This window comes from Arabidopsis thaliana, chromosome 3 (genome assembly GCF_000001735.4).
Source record: "Arabidopsis thaliana chromosome 3, partial sequence".
NCBI classification, from domain to species: Eukaryota; Viridiplantae; Streptophyta; class Magnoliopsida; order Brassicales; family Brassicaceae; genus Arabidopsis; species Arabidopsis thaliana.
In genome coordinates, this window is record NC_003074.8 from 5,699,228 (window position 1) to 5,723,186 (window position 23,959).

Here is a 23,959-nt window from a genome sequence, read left to right on the forward strand (position 1 = left end):
TAATTTGGGCTGTATTGAGACTTTAACAGGCCTTGGACCCATTACTAATAAGTCAAAAACTTATTACCAATCAAACCCCACTTATGTGGGTACTTTTGGTCGGATGCGGAAGTATCCGTCCTGATGATGATGAAGCCAGATAGATTTTTTCTTTTTCAGATGGAGTAAATTAACACAGTCGGGAAGCAATCGGTGGAAAAGGAAACAGCTTTGGAAGGTTGATTCCATTACAGATTCGATTCGAAACTATGGTTCAGATTTCCGATCTTCCACGGGATTTGACAGAGGAGGTGCTCTCTAGGATTCCGGTGACATCTATGAGAGCAGTGAGATTTACTTGCAAAAAGTGGAACACCTTATCGAAAGATCGGAGCTTTACAAAGAAGCACCTGCGTGGAGCAAGAGCAGCAGCAAAGAAGAAGCAGACGAAGGAGTTTCAGGTGATCATGATGATTCAATTTAGGGTTTATTTATACAGCGTCAACCTCCTTAATCCATCAATAGAGCGTATAGGTAAACTTATTAGCCTAGACGTTGAAGATCATGTCGACATATCTAAAATCTTTCACTGCGGCGGTTTATTGTTATGTATCACCAAAGACATATCTAGGCTTGTGGTTTGGAACCCTTATTCTGGGCAAACAAGGTGGATCAAACCTAGAAATTCTTACCACAGATTGGACAGGTACGCTTTAGGATACGAAGAGAAGAACAAGTCGTGTCGTTGCTACAAAATCTTGAGATTTATGGATGATTACGAGGATGACAGGGCACTGCGCCTAATTCGTGAGTTTGAAATCTACGACTTAAACTCTGATTCATGGAAGGTTGTTAATGTCACTCCCGACTGGGATGTAGAGTTTTATCACCGTGGCCTGTCTCTCAAGGGGAATACTTACTGGTTTGCTCAAGAGAAGCTTCCACCATTACCACGCGGAAGAGTGATAACAATATCAGATATGGCTGATTTCTTACTCTGTTTTGATTTTACAAGGGAGAGATTTGGACCGCGCCTGCCTCTGCCTTTCCACTCTTTTGTTGAAGATACTGTGACTCTATCCAGTGTTAGAGATAAGAAACTTGCAGTGTTATTTCAGCCATGTAGTGCATCTACCGTGAAGATATGGATTAGTCGCAAGATTGAGCCCAATGCAGTGTCGTGGAGGAAGGTTTTCTTAGCGGTTGATATGAAATCACTCACTGGTTTTCAGTTTGACATTAACGCTGCAAGTTTCTTTGTTGACGAGAAGAAAAAGGTCGCCATGGTTCTGGATAAAGACAGGTTCAGTTATAAATTTACTCGCAACATAGCTTACATCATTGGGAAGAAGGGGTACTTCGAAAAAGTGGATCTTGGAGAATCTACAGTTTCAAGTTGTGCCTCACTTGTGTGCTCTTACGTTCCAAGCTCAGTGCAAATCTAGCAAGCTTCACCACGAGGCAACCAATCGATTCAATTGTTTTCTTTTCTTATGTATCTGATTTGTCTTGGAGATTTTTTATCTTTGTCTAGTTGTTGTGCCCAGAACTCTAAGTTCCGCCACATAGTTTTTCCAGACTAATAACTTGTTAGAGGACAGAGCTAAGCATACCTGACCTGAACACAAAATTATAGGGGAATGAAATTGGTTTCTACCTCTGCATGTCTCACCATGAAAAGCTCATCATCGTAGATCATCAGGTCTGCTTTAGCTGAGGGATGGACTTGTGTTTTGCTGGTATGACATGTTTGAACATTAATTTGGAGATAACCCTTGTGTGACATGGCCTGGAAAGGGTTATTATTAAAAAGCCAACTTGGTAAAAATGAAAAGAGTTTTTACATCTCCAAATTCAACTCTTTACTTGCAAGAAAAAAATCTGTTGGTCAAGATGGAATCTTTCCCTTCACTTTTGGAATACCGGATGCACAAAAAGTCAAAAACCATTAGCATGAGCTTCTATATTATCATCTCCGGCAGATTCATCATCACTACTGTGACTCTCATCATCACTACTGCCGTCATCATCATTACTACTGCCGTCATCATCACTAGAGTCATTATCACTGTTGCCAAGATTTTGCGAGTCTTCAGTGTCCTCACCACTGTTGTGACCGTAATCATTGTCGTCACTCATATGATAGCGTCTGTAGTGTACCACCCGGTACGTCCCATAGCTACATTAACACAAGTAAGTCAACAAACGTTCACTAAAACAATTTAATGAAACAAAAAAGAAAAGAAAGAAAAGATATTACTTACAGTTGTTCACATTTGTAGACTCGTCTTTCATAGGTGCTGCTGACTCCCTCGTTAATGGGAACTAAAAAGCACTGGTCAACTCTATACCGTATGTCGAAGTCTCCATGCATTTTGTTAAAATTGGTTAAGTCCCAGACTGTAGTATCTAGCACATCTTGCTCATCAACATCAAAAAGAAATAACCCTTCTTCAGGGAATGGGACGGGTACAGTAGAGGTAAGTAAATCTTCACGTTTGCCGAGTATGTTCCTTAAATCCTCATGGTCCAACCACTCTGTTCTGGAGCGTATCAAGACATCCTCAAGATCTGAAGAAATTGGCGAGAAAAGAGAGATAGTAAGGCTATTCAGATATTTACATTCGCAGACCTCAAGCTTAATGATCTCACATTAAACAATCAGCTAATTACAGAGATGTAAAACAAATCAAATTACGGGAAAAAGAACAGATCCAGCATAATTTCCACACAACTTGTCAAACAATGAAAGAAGAAAAGGAAGAAGAACCTGGATCATCTATCACGTCCTGAAGATTATTAGCCATGATTCCGACGTAGCACGAAACCTGATTATATACGAGCCCTGAACCCGCCAAACTCTGCACAAGCCCGAAGAAAACAGCGTTAATGATCGTAGAAATTGATTCACCCGAAACTTGAGGATATCTACACACAGCATAGCAAATACACAAGTTACCTTGAAGCAAACACGAGGGACTTAATCGCTGAACCCCATGGATCTGTAACTTCTGCAATTCCGTCGCCGATTTTAGATTCTAACCGATTAGAACCTCGATTCAATGAATGAAATCGTCAATTGAATACTCTCTCCTCTCTCAATCTCTCTGTGAATCGATATGAGAAAAGAAGAAACGGAAAAGAAACTAAATTCCTCTCTACTGTATCTGTAACCCAAGAATACCAAAGGAAATAGTTAACTCTTAATCCCATTTCTCACACAGGCGCTTTATATATAGAGGTTTAACACTCGACGACTCTAAATTGATTTCAGTTACAAACGGTTGGAATAACTAACTAACTCTCGGATAAGATTTCTTCTCTTCTCTGAACCCAGCTGCTTCAGCTTCAACTAAACATCTCGATAACTTGATATTGAAGAAGAAGAAGACATAAACGACGCCGTCGCCCTTGTGTTTTGGTTTTCTCCAATTAACCCTTAACCAGCTCAATTTCCGGTTTACTCATTAAATTCAAACCGAGTCTAATTAAACCCTGTTTCACATCAGCTTCATATATTATATTTTACCCATATTTTAAACTACTTTATCTTTTTATATACAAATCAATGAAATTTTTTTATTCGTACTTTCTCTTTTGTATATACAAACAAAAGCTTTAAAAAAAAAAATACCAATTAAAATTTTACTACAATAACTTTCTTTTTGCAAAACAATTCACTAAATGCGCACAAAAAAAAATGTAATGGTAAAATTTGGGGATGAATTGAATGAAAACTTAAAAAAGAGGGGCATTTTTGTGAAGTTCCATTTTGTTTTCTCCCCTTCGTTGGCTCTGGAGTCTGGACAACAACGCTAAAGGAGAAATCTCTAGATCGCTTGTGGATTCGAAGAATCTCTCACGGTCGGTTCTTGACGACGGATCAAGCTCTATTCCTCTAGTATCATCTAATCCATCGAGCAATTCTCATTTTGATCTTCCGTTTTCATCATCTTCTGGAATCAATTTTGCTCTTGTTAAATCTGAAAGTTCTGAGGATAAAATCATGAATTCCAACTTCGGGAAGAGATCATCCGGATCGACCAATAGCTTTGATTTCGATCTGGGGCTTGGATCGAGCCAAGGTAGACCTCTGAATGGTCAGAAGAGCCAAACATCTTCTTATTCGAGCTCGAATTCGCAGCCGAGACCTGCGTGGCAGCCTGGTAAGCCGTCGTGGACGCATCAACCTGCACCGAAGCAGAGTACGATCCGATCTGAGATCGGAAGTGGACCGACTTCAATGGTGGGTGATATTCATGGTAAGACGTGGGGGTCAGCTTCGGGATCGGGTTCGGGTATTGGGATTGTGAATAAGGATCCTAGTTTGTTTGGAGATTTGGTTGGTTCTGCGATAGGTCAAGGTAAATCTAGTAGAAACGTGCCGTTGAAGAATGCACCGCCTGTTTCGGCTTCAGGTTCGAGTAAGAGTCCTTATTCTATGGGGAATTTGGGTGATTCGTTGCCTAAATCTGGTAATTCGATGAAAACTGGTGGTGGTATGGGTTATAGCAGTAATCCGAGTGGTTTTTCTGGTGGTTACACGAGCTCCGGTGGTTTTAATGCTAATCTTGGAGGTCCTTCAATGAAAAATATGGCTGGGGGCAATCTAAATGGGTCTGGTCTTCCTTCGAATAGTGATCCATTTGGTTCTTTGGTTGGTTTCGGATCAAAATCATCAGGAAGCAAACCAGGAAAGGTTAACAACAATGCACAGAATGATACTTTTGGGAATTTTCAAGGAGTGTCGAACCTTAACAGTGGCGGTTCTACGGGAACAACTACTCAAATCAACGACTTTGGGGGTTTCCAGGCTTCGAAATCAAACACATTCTCATCAGGAGGTAGCTTCAATGCTTCAAACGTTGATTTTGGTGTGCAACCAAGTGGTCCACAATCTTCGAGTGCAAACGATGATCCATTAGGAATGTTCTCTAATTCCAAACCCTCAGCTGCACCACCTACGCCACAGACCGAAGATTGGGGATTTGAAAGTTTTGACGGTGGGGCTGGTTCCACCACCGAGCTTGATGGTTTGCCACCGCCTCCACCGGGTGTATCAGCTACATCAGCTAAGAACAAGGGCATTGATAACCAGAGACAAGGTCAGTATGCTGATGCCATAAAGTGGCTCTCTTGGGCTGTGATTCTTATGGATAGAGCTGGTGATGAAGCTGGATCAGCCGAGGTTCTTTCAACAAGGGCTTCGTGTTACAAAGAAGTTGGAGAGTATAAGAAAGCTGTAGCCGACTGCACAAAGGTATGTTAAGAAAGGCACATTTTTCTTTGGATGCATCATGGACCATGGTTCATATCATTCTCATCTCAGATCCTTAGTTTACGAAGTCTCTAGTTGTATTGGAATCAGTTTAAGGACTCTTGATGAAATTGATACTGATAAGAGTTTTCAGGTATATGAAACTTGACAATATGAGATTTAGGTTCTTATGGAATCTTAAGATAGATTACGAGTTAGAAATACTGTGCACGTATAGAAAGTTTTAGTGTCTTGCTTTGTAGGAAAATATACCACAACTAAACAGTTCTTGGGATCGCGTCATCGTAGCTAGTTGATTGGTTGTTATGCTCCATAGATGGTTTCTTGTAGACTCAGAACAAAACCAACATCTTCGAAACTTGTTCTGATTGTCAGTTATGCTTCACAGATGTTTTTTGTTCACTTTGAAAACGTGATTGCAGGTACTTGATCACGACAAGAAGAATGTGACCATTCTGGTTCAACGAGCACTGTTATACGAGAGCATGGAGAAATACAAACTCGGAGCTGAAGACCTAAGGATGGTTCTAAAGATTGATCCCGGGAATAGAATCGCTAGAAGTACTGTTCACCGCCTAACCAAAATGGCTGGTTGATCCTTCATATATACGGATACTACTCAAAGAAAAAAAACAAAAAACCCTCAAATATCTATAATCCTTCACATTGCTTTGCTCAATACCGTTTCCTCTCTCATCCATGGACCATGCGTGTGTGTATTTTTTTTCTGAGATTTATTGGTTCGTCTATAATGCGGCAGCTTCTTGTAGTAAGTGGGTCATGAGTGTATTTTTTTGGATGGTGCATTTATATGTTGTTGATTTTCTTACACACTAATTTTTTTTGAGTTTATCATGAAATGTTTGATCATCGATGTCATATGAAATGCCAAAGATGACCGTAAATTTCGCATCGTAACTCGCAAAGATGAACCTTACTTTGAGACGCTGCCTGCGTGATGGACGTGAGACGCATAACGCATACTATTAAATTACCAGACGCTCGTGGACACAACACTTCAATACCGAAAACTAAACTAATCACATTGTGATACGTTTTGTATTCAGAGAGCCAAAAAAAGGCTTACAATTTTGTCGTTATGTGGATTAGCCTTCAATTTGTTGTAACCGTCATGTATCAAGGAACATAAAACTATTAGAATTATTATTCTAATATAAAGTAATTCATTTCACTCACACTTTATTACCATAAAACATTTATTTTGCGCCTATAAAGGCATTTCAGCTCCACCGTAGGAAACTTTCTCTTGAAAGAAACCCACAGCAACAAACAGAGAAAATGTGTGGCGGTGCTATTATTTCCGATTATGCCCCTCTCGTCACCAAGGCCAAGGGCCGTAAACTCACGGCTGAGGAACTCTGGTCAGAGCTCGATGCTTCCGCCGCCGACGACTTCTGGGGTTTCTATTCCACCTCCAAACTCCATCCCACCAACCAAGGTATGTACTCTCCTATTAATCATAAACAAAAATACAAAATCATTCAAAAACACAAACATATAGTTTTTTCTAACCTTTTTAGCAAAAAGGTAAAATAATATTTCTGGAACTTACGGAAGATGATAAAAAAAAAATATTTGTGGTTTTGGTAATGTAATTTATCAGGATTATTTAATTATCTGTGTGGGGTTAAAATTGTAAATTTTGAACTTTGGGGAATCCGGTGAAAATTTTGAAGTTAACGTGAAAGAGGAGGCAGTGAAGAAGGAGCAGGCAACAGAGCCGGGGAAACGGAGGAAGAGGAAGAATGTTTATAGAGGGATACGTAAGCGTCCATGGGGAAAATGGGCGGCTGAGATTCGAGATCCACGAAAAGGTGTTAGAGTTTGGCTTGGTACGTTCAACACGGCGGAGGAAGCTGCCATGGCTTATGATGTTGCGGCCAAGCAGATCCGTGGTGATAAAGCCAAGCTCAACTTCCCAGATCTGCACCATCCTCCTCCTCCTAATTATACTCCTCCGCCGTCATCGCCACGATCAACCGATCAGCCTCCGGCGAAGAAGGTCTGCGTTGTCTCTCAGAGTGAGAGCGAGTTAAGTCAGCCGAGTTTCCCGGTGGAGTGTATAGGATTTGGAAATGGGGACGAGTTTCAGAACCTGAGTTACGGATTTGAGCCGGATTATGATCTGAAACAGCAGATATCGAGCTTGGAATCGTTCCTTGAGCTGGACGGTAACACGGCGGAGCAACCGAGTCAGCTTGATGAGTCCGTTTCCGAGGTGGATATGTGGATGCTTGATGATGTCATTGCGTCGTATGAGTAAAAGAAAAAAAATAAGTTTAAAAAAAGTTAAATAAAGTCTGTAATATATATGTAACCGCCGTTACTTTTAAAAGGTTTTTACCGTCGCATTGGACTGCTGATGATGTCTGTTGTGTAATGTGTAGAATGTGACCAAATGGACGTTATATTACGGTTTGTGGTATTATTAGTTTCTTAGATGGAAAAACTTACATGTGTAAATAAGATTTGTAATGTAAGACGAAGTACTTATAACTTCTTAACTGTTTTGTGGTAGTCCTGATTCCTGAAACTAATGGGAATTAGTTTGTATATCAAACAGGGGTTCCTAACTTGTTATTATTAGGTTAGGTGGAATAATTCTAGGGTTTTTATTGACAAAAATTAACAAATAGTGGTTTTTATGGAAAAAGGTGATGGTACCAGTATAGTGGGAATACACAGAAGAATTTGCAGCCTTTCTCAATTCTTATACGTATAATTCTCGTATGTCTATGAAAAGGGTTATACGTATGATGATTTATGAGTAGTGAGTACATACATCTTTTTCACTACTTTACATGTAATATTTATGGAAAAGGTCTGATCCGTTTGCTCTATCGAGAATTGGAATTGTGAGATATCTTGATTTTAACAGTTTCAAGATTAATGAAGAACAAAAACAATGGCAACAACTTACAAATTAACATTCGGAAGAAAGAAAAAAACTTACAAGTGAGATCAAATTTGGATTTAGTATTTTAGATGTAAGTTACAAATATTTCATAAACTAATAATCTATTAAAAAAAAATTATTCATTGTATTTTACTTTATACCGTAACCTAAACAATAAAATACAAATTTATAATTGAAGGATTTTAATTGTTTAAATTACTCTTTCTACCATATTTGTTTTTATTTCTTTAAACTTACTCTTTCTACCATGCCATTTAATTATTTTTGATTGCAAATATTGTACGTACCTTTCAACTGTGAACTAGTATTATCCTTATCCCTATCGTTTCCCAAATTTCGTCTTACGTATAGTATTAATACATGCATGTGATTAAATAGAAGATAAGAAGATGTTGATGTGTTGAGACTTAAGACTTTGATGCATGAACCTCTAAAGCCTAGTTGGTAACTTGGTATAATAAGATTTGAAGTGGGTCCATAAAATGTTTTGAAGATTGACAGAATCTATTTGTTTCGCGATATTGTCTATTTCTTTGACGTTTTAGAGAATCATTAGTAATTTAATTAGTAATAAACTAATAACTAAGCGGCATCTTTTCGATGTGATAACCAAAATCATATAATGATGCGTGTCTTAGACTCTTCGATACATATGTAGATAAGATAGCCTAATAAATCTCGATTGGTTTCTAAAATTTGTGTTTACTTCATGTTATAAATAGTAAACACAATACTAATCGAATCATGATATTCACGGTTACGACAATGAGTTGACAATCAGATATACTTCAAAAGAATTGTGGTTAATACTAACTAATATAACTTGTTCGCTCAATCTATATATATAAATATATAATCAACCTTCAATATTATGAAACCAGATGCTTATATATATCTACTTCGTAACATTTAATCATTTATCATGCATTCAGGCTGATCGTTTACGGTTTACCCAAATTCAATATATGGAAAAGGTGATGGCATAGTGACGTTATTCAAATAGAGTAAGTGAACTTAAGTTAGTTCTCTTGCATAGAAATTCGAGCATGACATTATGTTTGAATTTTAATTAAAACAAACTCTTATGCAAGAAATTCGTTGTGTTATGTTATGTCGTCAAGAAATCGTAGCCGACAGTATACCATCTCTGTGTGGTTACTTTTCTCAAGCATCCCCAAACTTTATTCTTTTCGATCCCCCACTTGGAATTATCCAAAATGATTCGCATTTATTTGACTTGCAATCAAATAATGTAATCCGTGTGCGTATTGTATATATATTTTTTCATTGTCAATGCAAACGTTATTGTTATTCATCAGTTTTCATAAATGAAACAATAATGGGCCAAAGTAGGCCCATTTATAAAGCGAACGGGTCGAATTATCAAAACATTTCTGTGTAAGTGGGTCTTAACGAAATTGGAGTGGAACTGAAATTAGACCCAAAAACCCTAAAGAATTGATATGTCTTCGATTTATAAGTAGGTCATTTTTTTTTGCCTTAACAAAAAAGCCCTAAACGGAGAGAGGCGGAGAGGAGAAGGAAGACGGCGTGAAGCAATGGTGTCGCTGAAGATCCAGAAGCGGCTCGCCGCATCCGTAATGAAATGCGGGAAAGGAAAAGTTTGGCTCGACCCCAATGAATCGGGCGATATCTCTATGGCCAATTCCAGTAAGCTTTCAATTTTTAATCTCCCACCAATCACTTTATCTCTATTTGTTTTATAGATTGTGTTTTACAGAAACTCTGTTTTAGGGAGTGATTAGAAACGTATAGATCATTTTCTGAACTAGGTTAAGTACTGAGTCATATGTATGAATGCATTTCTAAGTGTTGAGGCCTTATGTAGTAGTAAGATTATTCCTTAAGCTTCGTAGAAACTGTATGGGAATGGATTTTGTAATTTCTCTATAAGAAATTAAGTTTTCAGATGGTGTCTATCTGTTTACAAGCATAGAGTAGCCATCTAGATTCATGCATTTGTCTAACAGTGGTGTTGATATTATTCTTAATACATTATTGGATTATGTGAAACAGGGCAGAACATTAGGAAGCTTGTGAAGGATGGTTTCATTATCAGGAAGCCTACTAAGATCCACTCACGTTCTCGGGCTAGGGCTTTGAACGAGGCCAAGCGAAAGGGTCGTCACTCTGGATACGGTAAAAGGCCAAATGAGCTTTTCCTGCTTGAAATTCCTTTTGATTATTGCTGGTTTAGTGAACATTGTCTTTTGTATCACTTCAATGTTTTTTAGGTAAGAGAAAGGGTACAAGAGAGGCAAGGCTACCAACCAAGATTCTTTGGATGAGGAGAATGAGGGTGTTGAGGCGTTTCTTGAGCAAGTACCGTGAGTCAAAGAAGATTGATAGGCACATGTACCATGACATGTACATGAAAGTGAAGGGTAATGTTTTCAAGAACAAGCGTGTGCTTATGGAGAGCATCCACAAGATGAAGGCTGAGAAGGCTAGAGAGAAGACTCTCGCTGACCAGTTTGAGGCCAAGCGTATTAAGAACAAGGCTAGCAGGGAGAGAAAGTTTGCCAGAAGAGAGGAGAGATTAGCTCAGGTGAGAAGAAATTTACAGGCCATTTATGGCTCTCTGTCATTTTAGTTTTGGCGTTCCCTCATTAATAATACTGTTGGCAATTTTAGGGACCTGGAGGTGGAGAGACAACGACTCCTGCTGGCGCACCTCAACAACCAGAGTAAGAAACTTTGTTCTTTGTCTCTTTCCTTTGTCCGGTTTTGGGGATTGAAGTTTCTTAGATTTATGTTGGGATTTTGTTGTGTTTTCAGGGTAACCAAGAAGAAGTCGAAGAAGTGATTTGGTGTTGAACTTTTTTGCAATTGAATCTTTGAGTTTACCTGTAGAAGAAGCGTCTTTTTTTTATCTTTTATATGATTTTGTCGGAGATTCTTTTCTTCAAAAATATTTCTTATGTTATGGATCTCATTGCTTATTATGAATTTCTCAGTTTTGTTTCTCTTTACCTTTTCTCTTTCAATAGTTTCTGATTCCATTGTCTTAAAACATCAAAGAAGTTGAGTAGTATCACACTTCCCAATTTTGGAGTTACTTGTTCAACCATGTATTTAACAAATATGTAAATCCCAATTTGATTAACTTGAGAGTTTAGTATTGGTTTTGACAACAACAAAAATGATTTCTAATGAACTGTCTACATGTAATTCAAAACAAGGTGTAGAATGTATTAAATTCAAAAGATTTTTATTGAATAAAGGTGGGGTAAGCTTTTTGTTTTCCCCCAATAATTAATCTTGTATAGCTTTGATTCTATGAATACGTGGGGTAAGATTGGTGGCCAAAAAAATAAACACAGTAGCTAACCATTGATTTGAGATTTGATTCATAAATATCTATATCAAAATTTCTTAATAAAATTTTAGATGATCTCAAACAAAGCTATATAATAAGATAATTTGATTATGTTTTCTACATAGTATAAGATCACTGATTTGATTAATAAATGTTAAGAAAATAATATATAGCCGGATCCGGTATCGGAGTAAACCGGGAGAGAGAGGTCAAAGTCGACGTAGACGTAGACATAGTTCATGTTGTTCACTTTGCTTTCTTCGTGCACCTGTATATCAAAAACCAACACCGTGTGTATTCCTCTCTCTCTCTCTCTCTCCCCGACTTTTGAATTTTCCCTCAGATTTGTCTTCCTTTGTAATCCATTTTCGCTCTGGATCGATCTTCCTACGATTTGGTCTTCAGATTGATCGGTTTCTCATCGGAATTCCCGGGGGGGAGTATAAGCATAACGAAAAGGATCAAACTCAGGATCAACGCGACGGGAGAATTGGAGATTTTTTGTTTGCTAGATCTTGAATTGAGCGATCGAATTGGGTAATTGGAGGTTTGAAGAGATCAGAGAAATGGCATCTGAGCAGTTGATGTCTCCCGCCAGTGGTGGTGGACGCTACTTTCAGATGCAGCCTGAGCAATTTCCTTCGATGGTCTCTTCGCTCTTCTCTTTCGCGCCGGCTCCTACGCAGGAGACTAATCGTATTTTTGAAGAATTACCAAAAGCAGTGATCGTCTCTGTCTCTCGCCCTGATGCCGGCGATATTAGCCCTGTACTCTTGTCTTACACCATTGAGTGCCAATACAAGCAGGCGAGTCCATCTCTTCTCTTTAGTAGGTCTTACTAATATCGTCGCATAATAGATGCTTGGATCAGAATCACTTAAGAGGAGATGGGTATCAACTGTAAATTGTCATGTCTGACTATTGATCGAAGTAGTTCTTTTGGATACCTAGCTTGAATCTGATACCACTGATCGATGTTATATGTCCTTTGGAAGCCCGGAACAGAGACATATTTATCAATATTTATATGTTTCACCTTAGTTTAGTGGAAAGGCTGCTTATTATAGTGGAGCTTTCGACTTTTGAATACTTGAGTCCTAACTTTAGCGCTTTTATGTAACAGTTCAAGTGGCAGCTTGTGAAGAAAGCATCTCAAGTCTTTTATTTGCATTTTGCATTGAAGAAACGTGCTTTTATTGAAGAAATTCACGAGAAGCAGGAACAGGTTTGTGGTGACTTGATATATCAAGGAATTTTCTTCTACTAGTTTGTGATTCCCTTTGAGTGAATATTTTAAAGGTTTTTCCTTGGTCTGTTGAATTGAGTTTGATGTGGTTTTCTTTCGAATATCACATTAAAGGTTAAAGAATGGCTTCAAAATCTAGGAATAGGGGATCATCCACCCGTTGTGCAAGATGAAGATGCTGATGAAGTTCCGCTACATCAAGATGAAAGTGCCAAAAATAGGTCACACTTGCTGGCATTTTTTTTTGCTTGGATAAGTTGCTGATGTGAGTCTATACTCTTCCAACAGATGCCATCATTTTCTGACAAGTAGACTGTTTTGTTCAGAGATGTTCCTTCGAGCGCTGCTTTGCCAGTCATTCGTCCTTTGGGAAGACAGCAGTCCATATCAGTTAGAGGAAAGCATGCAATGCAAGAATATCTGAATCATTTTCTGGGGAATCTTGATATCGTCAATTCACGGGAGGTATATTTGTAAAATCTATTTCACTTGGTTGTTCAACTACTTTAAAATTGTTAATACCTAGTTATGTCAAGGGTTGTTTTCTCTTCTATTCTAGCTAGAAATCTTAGTACAGCAAGTGACTATGCGAAAATTTCCATGCTTTTCAAACTTGTATTCCTGTACACATTGATCGTCATTCCATTTCCGAGGCTATATGCATGCATAGTTAAATGCTAAATGCCTAATATAGGTTTGCAGGTTTTTGGAGGTTTCGATGTTGTCATTCTCACCAGAGTATGGGCCCAAATTGAAAGAAGACTATATCATGGTAAAACATCTACCGAAGTTTTCAAAGAGTGATGATGATTCTAATAGATGTTGTGGGTGCTGTTGGTTCTGTTGCTGCAACGATAATTGGCAAAAGGTATGAAAATTCTCATTTTCTTGCTCATACTCGCGTACTATGTATTTTGCTATGAAAAATTGGTTTACCTCTGGAGTTAACTCTGGGATGACGTGTATGCTTTGTTTATGTGTTCTTTTGTTATTCTTGTCCGCTCTCCTACTCTTGCTTTGTCTCTGAACTCGTTGAATGCCATGAATAGCTTATGTATCAGAAGAAACAAAATTCATCTTTAGTAGTTCTTTTGTAATGATTTTTTTTTGTTACTACTCTCACTGGAGAGGTGTTCTGAAACAAACTTATCTGAATGCTTCACCACCGTTGGGAGATATTAAGTTGATGAAGTAAATTGTTTTTCTAACTCTACTTTAGATCCATATGTTCTTCAATGTATGTGCCATCGAATACTGTTGTCTCCTTTTATAACTTCTGTCTTTGCTTCTGATCAGACATTCTAAATTAATGTGACGACAAGATGGTATCTAAGGTTTCTTTTTCTCCAGTACAGGTGTGGGGGGTACTAAAGCCAGGTTTTCTCGCCTTATTGGAAGATCCATTTGATGCGAAGCTATTAGATATAATTGTTTTTGATGTCCTACCAGTTTCTAATGGAAATGATGGTGTGGATATATCACTAGCAGTAGAACTGAAGGATCATAATCCTTTGCGGCATGCATTCAAGGTCAGCAATTACTGTCCTACTTATCTTTTAATCAATTATATGTGTGCTTACTCCATCTAAATAAGCTTTCTTGATCATCTTTTTATACAATCCTCCTTGTTTGATAATCTACGATGTTGTTCTTTTATGCTTCATTGCTTCTTAGAGAAATTAAAATAAATTGTCCAAGTTATATATCCGAATTTTATTTCTATTACGCATGGACACTAATGCGCCGTGGAGAACTGATAACCAAGAAAATTAGAATATTCCTTTTGTTGTAAATTAAAATGGGAGCCTACTGAATCCTTCTTTTATTAGCTAAAAGTTGAATCATCCTCATTTTTCTTGCCCCTCTTCTGCTGCACAAATATTTCTGGGGTTATATGTCAAGAAAGCTATGGATAATCCATGTATATAACTTTTGTTAAAATATCCCAGGTAACATCTGGAAACCGGAGTATAAGAATAAGGGCAAAGAATAGTGCAAAAGTTAAAGATTGGGTGGCTTCTATTAACGATGCTGCTCTTAGACCTCCTGAGGGTTGGTGCCATCCCCATCGCTTTGGCTCATATGCTCCGCCGAGGGGTTTGACGGATGACGGAAGTCAAGCCCAGTGGTTTGTAGATGGTGGAGCAGCTTTTGCAGCCATTGCTGCAGCGATTGAAAATGCTAAATCTGAGGTCTACCACTTTTCATTACTGGGTGTGGAGACTGATGATGTGTTGAATGTTATATATTTTCAACTGATCTGATTTGCCTTATAGATTTTCATCTGTGGCTGGTGGGTGTGCCCAGAACTCTATCTTAGGCGTCCTTTTGACCCGCATACTTCATCCAGACTTGATAACTTGTTGGAGAATAAAGCTAAGCAAGGAGTTCAGGTACTTACTACAGAACATGCATGTACTTAATAGCTATTATCTTCTGTTGTGAAGCATGTCTGTAGTCTGCAATGGAGATCTGACTTGTCAGGTTTGGTGGATTACTATCTTTCAACTTTTTCATTTTTATTACTTTCTTTTTCAGATATACATCCTTATCTACAAGGAGGTTGCTCTTGCTTTAAAGATCAACAGTGTATATAGCAAACGCAGGCTTCTTGGCATTCATGAGAATGTGCGGGTACTTCGTTATCCTGATCATTTCTCAAGTGGTGTCTACCTCTGGTATGATATGGTGGACAGTTCTAATATATCACTCTAATATGTCACAATGCTCTTTCTAGTTTATCTTTCTGAGTTTGATATTAGATAAACTGTTAAAAAACTCCTATCTGACCACAAAAATAAGCGGGAAGGACATTGATTATTACCTCTGCGTGTCTTTCTAGGTCTCACCATGAAAAACTCGTCATCGTCGATAATCAGGTTTGCTTTATCGGAGGGCTAGACTTGTGTTTTGGCCGATATGACACGTTTGAACATAAAGTTGGAGATAACCCTTCTGTGACATGGCCTGGAAAGGACTATTACAACCCCAGGTAAGAATTTCCTTCTTTATGCGAATAAAGAGTTGATTTTTAGATGTAATAAAAACTAAGAACTTATGTGTCACTTGCTAGTTATTTTTAGCTGTGATGAAATCAAATTTTGTATTAAATACAAACCAGGATGTCCATTAGTCATTTCACCTTTCCGAATTCAACCCTCTGATTTTTTGGTTTGAACGTACTTAAAATTTTCCAGAGAGTCTGAACCCAATACTTGGGAGGATGCTCTGAAAGATGAATTAGAGCGTAAAAAGCATCCACGGATGCCTTGGCATGATGTGCATTGTGCTTTATGGGGACCACCTTGCCGTGATGTGGCTAGGCACTTTGTTCAACGCTGGAACTATGCTAAGGTTCACCCATACTTCTTTAACTTTCTTCTATCTGTTTGTTTTTCCTGTTATTACCGTAACATAACCATTGTGTTTTTCAGAGAAACAAAGCACCATATGAGGATTCAATTCCGCTTCTTATGCCTCAACATCACATGGTTATACCCCACTACATGGGAAGGCAAGAGGAGTCAGACATTGAAAGCAAGAAAGAGGAAGACAGTATTAGAGGGATTAGAAGAGATGATTCATTTTCTTCTAGATCATCTTTGCAGGACATTCCATTACTTTTGCCTCACGAACCAGTTGATCAGGATGGTTCGAGTGGGGGGCATAAAGAAAATGGAACAAACAACAGAAATGGTCCTTTCTCTTTCCGGAAATCAAAAATTGAACCAGTTGATGGAGATACTCCTATGAGGGGCTTTGTAGATGATCGTAATGGGCTAGATCTTCCAGTAGCAAAGCGTGGTTCTAATGCAATAGATTCAGAGTGGTGGGAAACACAAGATCATGATTATCAGGTTGGGTCGCCAGATGAGACTGGGCAAGTCGGTCCGAGAACTTCATGCCGCTGTCAGGTGGGTGTTATGAAAGTTTATATATACCAATTATATGTGGAATTTCAAATCTGAATAGAGCTGATGCTATTATGTACGATCCTATTCTGTTTCATGCTTGGCTTCAGCATACAAGCTTTAAAATTTTATTGTGATCATAATAATAAGAATTTCCCTTCAACATTTAGCACTGATTAGAACTATTTTCAGATTATACGAAGTGTCAGTCAGTGGTCTGCCGGTACAAGCCAAGTTGAAGAGAGTATCCATTCTGCTTACCGTTCTCTCATTGACAAAGCTGAACATTTTATCTACATTGAGGTATTTGCTATAACATGTGTTTGTCGTGGAATCTCGGTTTTGCATGAGTTCAATTTGATAGACCAAGTAATTAGAGCATCATTTAGCGTTTCATTGAAACGACCTGACATCTTTTCTCCCTGAATTATGCATAATGCAATTTGCATCACATTACATTCAACTTGGGAGAAATATGGAACATTCTGCTAAATGTGCTGGTAATTTGAGCTGTCAGTCAAATAATGTATACATGTATTGGTTTCCGTACTTTGATTTGGCACCTCTCTGATTCCCTCTTAGCCTTGGTGAGCTTTGCTGGAGATCCTGCAGCTTTCCTTGGTCACCTTTTATCTGGCCTACACAAAAGTTTAATTTATCTGGTGAAAGAAACTAATCCCCTATTGAACGTGGACAAACTAAGCATTAAGTAATAGTCCTATACCCTTGCTCCTGCAAAATCCACCTTGCAAATCATTCATACTTTATATTTCAGATAATACAAGTAACTTAGTTCTTGAAACTGTAGTAGTTGCCAGGTTCACATTGTCTTTATTTTTCTGACTTCTGTTTGCATGTTGTGCCTCCAGAATCAGTTTTTCATATCAGGCCTTTCTGGAGATGACACAGTAAAGAACCGTGTCTTAGAAGCATTGTACAAGAGGATTTTGCGTGCCCATAACGAGAAGAAAATTTTCAGGGTTGTTGTTGTTATACCTCTCCTCCCCGGTTTCCAGGTTAGTTTCGGCTAGAAAAGTGTATTCTGTTTAAAAAGATTTGCTCCTGCAATGCAACTTTTTAAACCAACGTATGTGTCTGGCAGGGAGGTATTGACGACAGTGGTGCAGCATCTGTTAGAGCCATAATGCATTGGCAGTATCGAACCATATACAGAGGACATAACTCAATATTGACTAATCTTTACAATACTATTGGCGTAAAGGCTCATGATTATATTTCCTTCTATGGCCTTAGGGCATATGGTAAACTTTCTGAGGATGGACCTGTCGCCACTAGTCAGGTAACAACTCAATCATCCAGGGTTTAGATTTGTGCATTGCTGCCTTTTTTTTTGTGATCACGGAATCATATAGGATGCCCTGTTATACATGTGCTTGAATGCAGTGGTAGTGAGTATTAAAAATGTGAATGCTATTTTTTTCTCTCAATGCAGGTGTATGTTCACAGTAAAATCATGATAGTTGATGACCGTGCTGCATTGATTGGATCTGCCAATATTAACGACCGGAGTTTGCTTGGCTCAAGAGATTCTGAGGTCATATTTTACTCACGTACTTTCTTGTGCTAAGCAATGATTTCCAAAAGCCTATTTCATACTTGAAACTAAGGTGAAGATCATAATAGAAAACAAAAAGAGTAAAAAAAATTATTTCCTCTGTTGAAGGAAAAAGATTTTCGTTGCCTCAGCACGTTATATCAGAGTTTATAGTTAGGAATAAATTCATTTAAAGTATGTTGAACAAGTTTTTTTATATAACTGTGTATGCTGAACATAAAAAAGCATAAAATGCTTCTGTATGCTTTATATCAGATTGGAGTACTAATCGAAGACACAGAGTTAGTAGATTCTCGCATGGCAGGAAAACCATGGAAGGCTGGAAAATTTTCTTCAAGTCTTAGGCTCTCTTTGTGGTCCGAACACCTTGGACTTCGTACTGGAGAGGTTTGTGTCATATTCTCTATAATGTTCTTACGAAGTGGTCTAAGATATTTCAGTATATAGGCAGATTTAACACTTGAAAAGCCATGGAAATTATTCTTTTACTTAGACTTAATGATGAAAGATGATCTGAACCACGCCGGCATGAACTTTCAATCAATGGTTATGACTGAAGAGGATCTTAAGACTATAAATGTGCTTTGATTACTAAAATGTGATCTTTCTTTGTAGATCGACCAGATTATTGATCCCGTCTCTGATTCAACCTACAAGGAGATATGGATGGCAACCGCAAAGGTTGGAAACGTGATTACAGAGAGAAATTTATATTTTCACTTACCAGATATAACCAGTGAGCTTATTTATCCCAACGCAGACAAACACAATGATATACCAGGATGTCTTCTCTTGTGTGCCCAATGATCTCATCCATTCAAGGTACAATTCCGGTCTATCTTTTCTTTCTTCACCTTTGGCCACTATCATTATTCCTTTTGAAACGAAAAGATTCCGGATTATGATTAATCCATGGCATTGGATCGTAAAATCTCTTGAATATATACGCAGAATGGCCTTCAGACAAAGCCTATCGTATTGGAAAGAGAAGCTGGGACACACAACGATCGATTTGGGAATAGCACCAGAGAAGCTGGAGTCTTACCACAATGGAGACATCAAGAGAAGCGATCCAATGGACAGACTAAAGGCGATAAAAGGACATCTCGTCTCTTTCCCTTTAGATTTCATGTGCAAAGAAGATCTAAGACCGGTCTTCAATGAGAGTGAATACTACGCCTCCCCTCAAGTCTTCCATTGAGATCATTACATCAATTCTTGACTGCTGGCTTATTCAGTGACAGCTCTCTACACGAAGAATACTTCATTGCTACCTTTAACCATTTTCATCTCATATGTTTATGAGAAAGAATTAAAGATGTTTGTATAGCGATATGATATGTGCAAACAGAGGAGGAAACTGAGAAGGGAAGCCATTTTGCTAGTTTTTGGTTTCTCTCTTCCGAGGTAAAGTAAAAAAAGAAAAGAAACAGGTCATTTTCTAAGTCAAATATTGGCTTACTATCTATAACAGTGAATGTGTCACCCCACACAGACACATATGATTTGTAATTATGCGAAAAAAGACTGAATAATATAATGTCGGTGTCGAGATCCACGAGGTGCCATGTGAATATGAAAATATGATGTGACAATGAGTTTGGGTCTTATCTTTGTTTGTCTCTGAGTCAAACAACTCCATCTTTACCACTTGCATCTCCTTTGTTGTGTCGTATTTTGTTCACAACCTGTTTGTATCTATTTATCTCAAGTCTCAACTGACAACAAAAAAACTTAAATGAAAAGTAATACATAGCATGTGGAGGATTTGGTGATCAAATATTAATCCACACATGCAATATACGAAAAGTTAACTTTTTGTTCGGTTCTGAAAGTAATGAAACCAAAAGCAAGAGAAAAATCAGTTTAGTTAGGAGTTCTATTTAACAAATTTCAACATTAATCTTTTTCAGAAAAAGATTAAAATCAAAGAAAGCAAAACGGACAGAGTTTTGTAACTTGGTTCGGGTACATGTTTACATGATCTTATTTCATAGTTTCCCAAGTAAGAAATAGATTTGGTTTGCTAGTTACATTTGCGACCATGCATTTAGCATATTCCATCTAGTGAAAATTAATTAATATTATCTATTTCTATTTTTTATCTTTTATTTCACTATCTTATTTCTACCACCCACCCAAGCTAGACCGCCATCTTAACTAATAATTAATCAAACTTAAGAGTCGTAAGCACTGATATCTATGGATTACCTAAGAAATCTATAGTGGACATGTATAAAATCTAACATATGCACTAGGGACATCCATATCTTAGGCACATATGTATGGTTAAAGACAATTAAAAAAAACAACCTTACACGTAAATACCTTATACACACGTAAAATTTGCATACGAGCCAATGTCTTTCTTGTATATGTATGTATTGATATTTTTTTCTCTTTTTCATTCTTTGTTAAGGGAAATATATACTTATCTTATATGACCCCTAAACGGCTAAACGATATAAAAACAACGTTAAAAATCTTATTATGGTGCATGGCTTGCTTATAATTGTTTAGCTATTTTTAGGTTATTAGTAGTCGCAGCATAAAAACGGTATGTCAACAAATTTCATGGTAGATCTAGATTACGACCTCAAAACTCGTTTATACAAAGTATACAACGTTTCTACAATTTATATTAATTAGTTTTTTGTGAGTATGCATATATATCGTAACTATGTCGGGTTTTATATTATTACATTTAAAATGATAGGAACTTATCATTTGACAAGGTGTAACAAAAATAATAATTATAAAGATGAGAGTTGTTTCGGATCAAAGGCACTTACCATTAGCTTTTAGATTCGAGAGCCTCTCACAGCCACACCTTTTTTTGGACTAGTCCTTATTGTTTAACAAACCCCACATGATATCCTTTTATATTTACACCACTTTCGTTAATTTATTAACTTTCTTCCACATCCACATTTAAATTTGATCTAGACATTTTCTTATATTAAACTATATACATCTCTATCCTAATGAGGTATTAACTAGCTATAGTTTATTCATTTGTCGGTCTTAAGCTTTATTATTTGTCATGGCAAGAAAAAGAAAACTTTGATTGGTTATTCATTGTGGTTGTTGTAACGCTTTTTTTTGTTTGTGTTATTTGACCCCAAACATAAATAATTCTTCATTTTCTTGCGCGTTTTATGATTGCGTTGAAATAACATCTTCACTCGCCAAACACTCCAGTAATACCCATTTTTCCAACATATACACTTCTAATCATACCCACAAACATACACACGTTTTAATCTGCAGCTTCAAGGATATGTTGCCTTCTTTAATTGAATCTTATTTACCAATGGAGAATACGTATACATTTCCTTAGACTAAAAAAATATATAAACCCTTTTGTTAATTATAACATTCAAGTATTCAACTATAACTTCTTAAATAAAAAAATTCGTCAACTTTATTCATAACATATATACGTGTCCTTGTCGACATGCAAAAAGAATGTATATGTGCATTTGTACGTGTATATATGTATTAAAATAAAAGGCTTAGAATAGTCGAAGGAGAGAAAGCGAAAGATGATGATGAGTCATAGAGACAATTCACCAGCTTATAAGTAGTAAATCCACCAAAAGGAAAATATATTCAACAGAGAAACTCCGATCAAGAATATTCATATCAGAGAAGAAAAAGTAAATTCCTATTAAACTTCTGATTCTCTTTTTTCTTTTTGTTCTGCTTTTCATTTGCTTTTTGGATATCTTTTTACAGTAGTTATAACTTATAAATGAAGTTCGTAAATATATTGTAGGATCATAAGAGAATCAAAGAATGGTGCTTTTACCAGCGTTTTTGGACGGATTAGCGAGAACTGTATCGACGAAGAAAGGTAAAAAACTATCGGAAGATGAAGATGGAGGGAGAGAGATCGCAAAATCGATGATTAAAGATTCGAAGAAGAACTCGACGTTGCTCGGTACTTCAGGCTTTGTTAGCTCCGAAAGTTCTAAGAGGTTTACCTCTATTTGTTCTAATAGAGGTGAGAAAGGAATCAACCAAGATCGTGCAATTGTTTGGGAGGTACACTTTATATAAATACTAGCTATATGTTAGGTAATTCGTCTTTCCATGAAACGTATTATGATATCTACAAATTATTGACGAACTTATATGTTAGAAATGGAATCATCACATGCATGTAGTTACTAATTAATTGTGTTTATAAGATTTGTTGTGAAATTTAAACTGTTTTTATGTATTTATATTACATAATATATAGGGATTTGGGTGCCAAGAAGACATAACATTTTGTGGGATGTTTGATGGACATGGACCATGGGGACATGTGATAGCCAAAAGAGTAAAAAAATCATTTCCATCTTCTCTGCTTTGCCAATGGCAACAAACTCTTGCCTCCTTATCATCCTCGCCGGAATGTTCCTCTCCGTTTGATCTTTGGAAGCAAGCTTGCCTGAAAACATTCTCCATCATCGATCTTGATCTCAAGATCAGTCCTTCCATTGATTCTTACTGTAGCGGCTGCACCGCTCTCACCGCTGTTTTGCAGGTAACATACATACATATGTTCATAATAGTACTGAACACCTTTAGCAAAAAACAAAAATACATAAGTTCTTGTAACCATATTATAACTTTTCATTTTATGGTGTATAGATAATATTTTGTGAGTATTTATAATGTTTCATTTGAAAGATGCTAAATGATAAAGTTTGATTTTGTCTTTTTAAGGGTGATCATCTCGTTATAGCAAATGCGGGTGACTCACGAGCAGTAATAGCAACAACTTCTGATGATGGAAACGGTTTAGTCCCGGTTCAGCTCTCGGTAGACTTTAAACCAAACATTCCCGGTAGAGTTCTAGAAGCCTTTCCATATTTTACAGTTACTTTTACTCAGATGAAATGACGAATTAACAATTGGTATGTGATAATTTCCGGTTAAAACAGAGGAAGCAGAACGGATAAAACAATCGGATGGACGATTGTTCTGCCTAGACGATGAACCGGGAGTGTACCGGGTGGGTATGCCTAATGGAGGATCACTCGGTTTAGCTGTTTCAAGAGCGTTTGGAGATTACTGCCTTAAAGACTTCGGTTTAGTCTCTGAACCGGAAGTAACATACCGAAAGATAACCGACAAGGACCAGTTTCTAATCTTGGCCACCGATGGGGTGATATATCAAACTTACTCAGCATTTAAATCAAAATCAAGATTGATAAATCATATAATTGTGTAATGAACTAATGATGTATGTATGTATATGTAGATGTGGGATGTGATGACGAATAATGAGGCAGTGGAGATAGTAAGAGGAGTTAAAGAGAGAAGAAAGAGCGCAAAGAGATTGGTAGAGAGAGCTGTGACGCTTTGGCGTAGGAAGAGAAGAAGCATCGCCATGGATGATATTTCTGTTCTCTGTCTCTTCTTTCGTCCTTCTTAGTTTAACTCTTCTTTAACCTCTCTATTACTTATATACATTTATCAATGTATTTTGGGCGTCATTGAACAACAAAAATGTGATACATATACATTTTTACATAGAATAATAGATGTTGTGAGGAGTGATTGAGAATGGAGAGATAGGTGAGTAAAGAGTTTTATAATGGTTTTGTTTGTAAGTACGACATGTAATGGTTCATATATTGATCAAAGTTTGGACCTTGATCTTGATTATGATTTCTATAGAAGACAAATTTCTAAAAT

General features: G+C 37.3%; 7 protein-coding genes across 19 annotated transcripts; 6 read left to right on the forward strand and 1 right to left on the reverse strand.

The window, feature by feature from the left end:
* The first annotated feature begins 82 nt into the window (after positions 1-82).
* On the forward strand, positions 83-1,764 carry AT3G16740 (F-box and associated interaction domains-containing protein). Its single transcript, NM_112547.4, has one exon. The coding sequence runs from the start codon at positions 249-251 to the stop codon at positions 1,422-1,424; it is 1,176 nt and encodes a 391-aa protein (NP_566558.1). The 5' UTR covers positions 83-248; the 3' UTR covers positions 1,425-1,764.
* A 6-nt stretch (positions 1,765-1,770) lies between these two features.
* AT3G16750 (uncharacterized protein) lies at positions 1,771-3,371 on the reverse strand. 2 transcript variants are annotated; one of them, NM_112548.4, is made up of 4 exons: positions 2,939-3,371; positions 2,750-2,840; positions 2,244-2,550; positions 1,784-2,158 (listed from the first exon to the last, which is right to left on the reverse strand). In NM_112548.4, the coding sequence occupies exons 2-4, from the start codon at positions 2,784-2,786 to the stop codon at positions 1,918-1,920; spliced, it is 585 nt and encodes a 194-aa protein (NP_188297.1). In that variant the 5' UTR covers positions 2,787-2,840; positions 2,939-3,371; the 3' UTR covers positions 1,784-1,917. The 2 variants fall into 2 exon arrangements, with proteins under 2 accessions (NP_001325925.1, NP_188297.1); NM_001338254.1 differs by having other exon boundaries at positions 1,771-2,158; positions 2,750-3,351.
* A 330-nt stretch (positions 3,372-3,701) lies between these two features.
* On the forward strand, positions 3,702-6,267 carry AT3G16760 (Tetratricopeptide repeat (TPR)-like superfamily protein). Of its 2 annotated transcripts, NM_112549.3 has the most exons (3): positions 3,786-5,084; positions 5,142-5,239; positions 5,680-6,086. In NM_112549.3, exons 1-3 carry the CDS (start codon positions 3,986-3,988, stop codon positions 5,851-5,853), a joined length of 1,371 nt encoding a protein of 456 aa, NP_188298.3. In that variant the 5' UTR covers positions 3,786-3,985; the 3' UTR covers positions 5,854-6,086. The 2 variants fall into 2 exon arrangements, with proteins under 2 accessions (NP_851004.1, NP_188298.3); NM_180673.2 differs by having other exon boundaries at positions 3,702-5,239; positions 5,680-6,267.
* Positions 6,268-6,313: 46 nt separating this feature from the next.
* Positions 6,314-7,857, forward strand: EBP (ethylene-responsive element binding protein). The gene is made up of 2 exons (NM_112550.5): positions 6,314-6,716; positions 6,955-7,857. The coding sequence occupies exons 1-2, from the start codon at positions 6,557-6,559 to the stop codon at positions 7,539-7,541; spliced, it is 747 nt and encodes a 248-aa protein (NP_188299.1). The 5' UTR covers positions 6,314-6,556; the 3' UTR covers positions 7,542-7,857.
* A 1,741-nt stretch (positions 7,858-9,598) lies between these two features.
* On the forward strand, positions 9,599-11,352 carry AT3G16780 (Ribosomal protein L19e family protein). The gene is made up of 5 exons (NM_112551.4): positions 9,599-9,866; positions 10,233-10,355; positions 10,451-10,764; positions 10,851-10,903; positions 10,995-11,352. The coding sequence occupies exons 1-5, from the start codon at positions 9,755-9,757 to the stop codon at positions 11,020-11,022; spliced, it is 630 nt and encodes a 209-aa protein (NP_188300.1). The 5' UTR covers positions 9,599-9,754; the 3' UTR covers positions 11,023-11,352.
* A 309-nt stretch (positions 11,353-11,661) lies between these two features.
* On the forward strand, positions 11,662-19,965 carry PLDP1 (phospholipase D P1). 6 transcript variants are annotated; one of them, NM_112553.4, is made up of 20 exons: positions 11,662-12,341; positions 12,659-12,760; positions 12,896-13,002; positions 13,108-13,246; positions 13,476-13,649; positions 14,137-14,310; positions 14,731-14,973; positions 15,058-15,174; positions 15,320-15,459; positions 15,624-15,773; positions 15,979-16,135; positions 16,216-16,695; positions 16,885-16,995; positions 17,562-17,708; positions 17,795-17,992; positions 18,146-18,247; positions 18,524-18,655; positions 18,884-18,949; positions 19,029-19,090; positions 19,220-19,935. In NM_112553.4, exons 1-20 carry the CDS (start codon positions 12,102-12,104, stop codon positions 19,467-19,469), a joined length of 3,291 nt encoding a protein of 1,096 aa, NP_188302.2. In that variant the 5' UTR covers positions 11,662-12,101; the 3' UTR covers positions 19,470-19,935. The 6 variants fall into 6 exon arrangements, with proteins under 6 accessions (NP_188302.2, NP_001326710.1, NP_001326711.1 ...); NM_001338256.1 differs by having other exon boundaries at positions 18,884-19,090; NM_001338257.1 differs by having other exon boundaries at positions 11,708-12,341; positions 19,029-19,965.
* A 1,748-nt stretch (positions 19,966-21,713) lies between these two features.
* Positions 21,714-23,958, forward strand: AT3G16800 (Protein phosphatase 2C family protein). Of its 6 annotated transcripts, none has more exons than NM_112554.3 (6): positions 21,714-21,927; positions 22,047-22,315; positions 22,515-22,802; positions 22,985-23,105; positions 23,203-23,426; positions 23,523-23,958. In NM_112554.3, exons 2-6 carry the CDS (start codon positions 22,067-22,069, stop codon positions 23,694-23,696), a joined length of 1,056 nt encoding a protein of 351 aa, NP_188303.1. In that variant the 5' UTR covers positions 21,714-21,927; positions 22,047-22,066; the 3' UTR covers positions 23,697-23,958. The 6 variants fall into 6 exon arrangements, with proteins under 6 accessions (NP_188303.1, NP_001326939.1, NP_001326938.1 ...); NM_001338263.1 differs by having other exon boundaries at positions 21,749-21,927; positions 22,047-22,274; NM_180268.4 differs by having other exon boundaries at positions 21,803-21,927; positions 22,029-22,315.
* Position 23,959: the final 1 nt, after the last annotated feature.

What these genes read in the sequence shown, in the direction of transcription:
- AT3G16740 (NM_112547.4), top strand. Translation starts at nt 249, where the DNA reads ATGGTTCAGATTTCCGATCTTCCACGGGATTTGACAGAGGAGGTGCTC.
- AT3G16750 (NM_001338254.1), bottom strand. Translation starts at nt 2,786, where the DNA reads ATGGCTAATAATCTTCAGGACGTGATAGATGATCCAG. An exon ending in GGACGTGATAGATGATCCAG is followed by an intron (nt 2,551 to 2,749) that starts GTTCTTCTTCCT and finishes CAATTTCTTCAG; the next exon opens with ATCTTGAGGATGTCTTGATA. An exon ending in GTCTACAAATGTGAACAACT is followed by an intron (nt 2,159 to 2,243) that starts GTAAGTAATATC and finishes GTGTTAATGTAG; the next exon opens with CTATGGGACGTACCGGGTGG.
- AT3G16760 (NM_180673.2), top strand. Translation starts at nt 3,986, where the DNA reads ATGAATTCCAACTTCGGGAAGAGATCATCCGGATCGACCAATAGCTTT. An exon ending in CTGTAGCCGACTGCACAAAG is followed by an intron (nt 5,240 to 5,679) that starts GTATGTTAAGAA and finishes ACGTGATTGCAG; the next exon opens with GTACTTGATCACGACAAGAA.
- EBP (NM_112550.5), top strand. Translation starts at nt 6,557, where the DNA reads ATGTGTGGCGGTGCTATTATTTCCGATTATGCCCCTCTCGTCACCAAG. An exon ending in ACTCCATCCCACCAACCAAG is followed by an intron (nt 6,717 to 6,954) that starts GTATGTACTCTC and finishes AAAATTTTGAAG; the next exon opens with TTAACGTGAAAGAGGAGGCA.
- AT3G16780 (NM_112551.4), top strand. Translation starts at nt 9,755, where the DNA reads ATGGTGTCGCTGAAGATCCAGAAGCGGCTCGCCGCATCCGTAATGAAA. An exon ending in GAGAGGAGAGATTAGCTCAG is followed by an intron (nt 10,765 to 10,850) that starts GTGAGAAGAAAT and finishes TGGCAATTTTAG; the next exon opens with GGACCTGGAGGTGGAGAGAC. An exon ending in GGCGCACCTCAACAACCAGA is followed by an intron (nt 10,904 to 10,994) that starts GTAAGAAACTTT and finishes TTGTGTTTTCAG; the next exon opens with GGTAACCAAGAAGAAGTCGA.
- PLDP1 (NM_001338257.1), top strand. Translation starts at nt 12,102, where the DNA reads ATGGCATCTGAGCAGTTGATGTCTCCCGCCAGTGGTGGTGGACGCTAC. An exon ending in TTCACGAGAAGCAGGAACAG is followed by an intron (nt 12,761 to 12,895) that starts GTTTGTGGTGAC and finishes ATCACATTAAAG; the next exon opens with GTTAAAGAATGGCTTCAAAA. An exon ending in AAGGACTATTACAACCCCAG is followed by an intron (nt 15,774 to 15,978) that starts GTAAGAATTTCC and finishes AAAATTTTCCAG; the next exon opens with AGAGTCTGAACCCAATACTT.
- AT3G16800 (NM_112554.3), top strand. Translation starts at nt 22,067, where the DNA reads ATGGTGCTTTTACCAGCGTTTTTGGACGGATTAGCGAGAACTGTATCG. An exon ending in CTTTAAACCAAACATTCCCG is followed by an intron (nt 23,106 to 23,202) that starts GTAGAGTTCTAG and finishes CGGTTAAAACAG; the next exon opens with AGGAAGCAGAACGGATAAAA. An exon ending in TAATCTTGGCCACCGATGGG is followed by an intron (nt 23,427 to 23,522) that starts GTGATATATCAA and finishes ATGTATATGTAG; the next exon opens with ATGTGGGATGTGATGACGAA.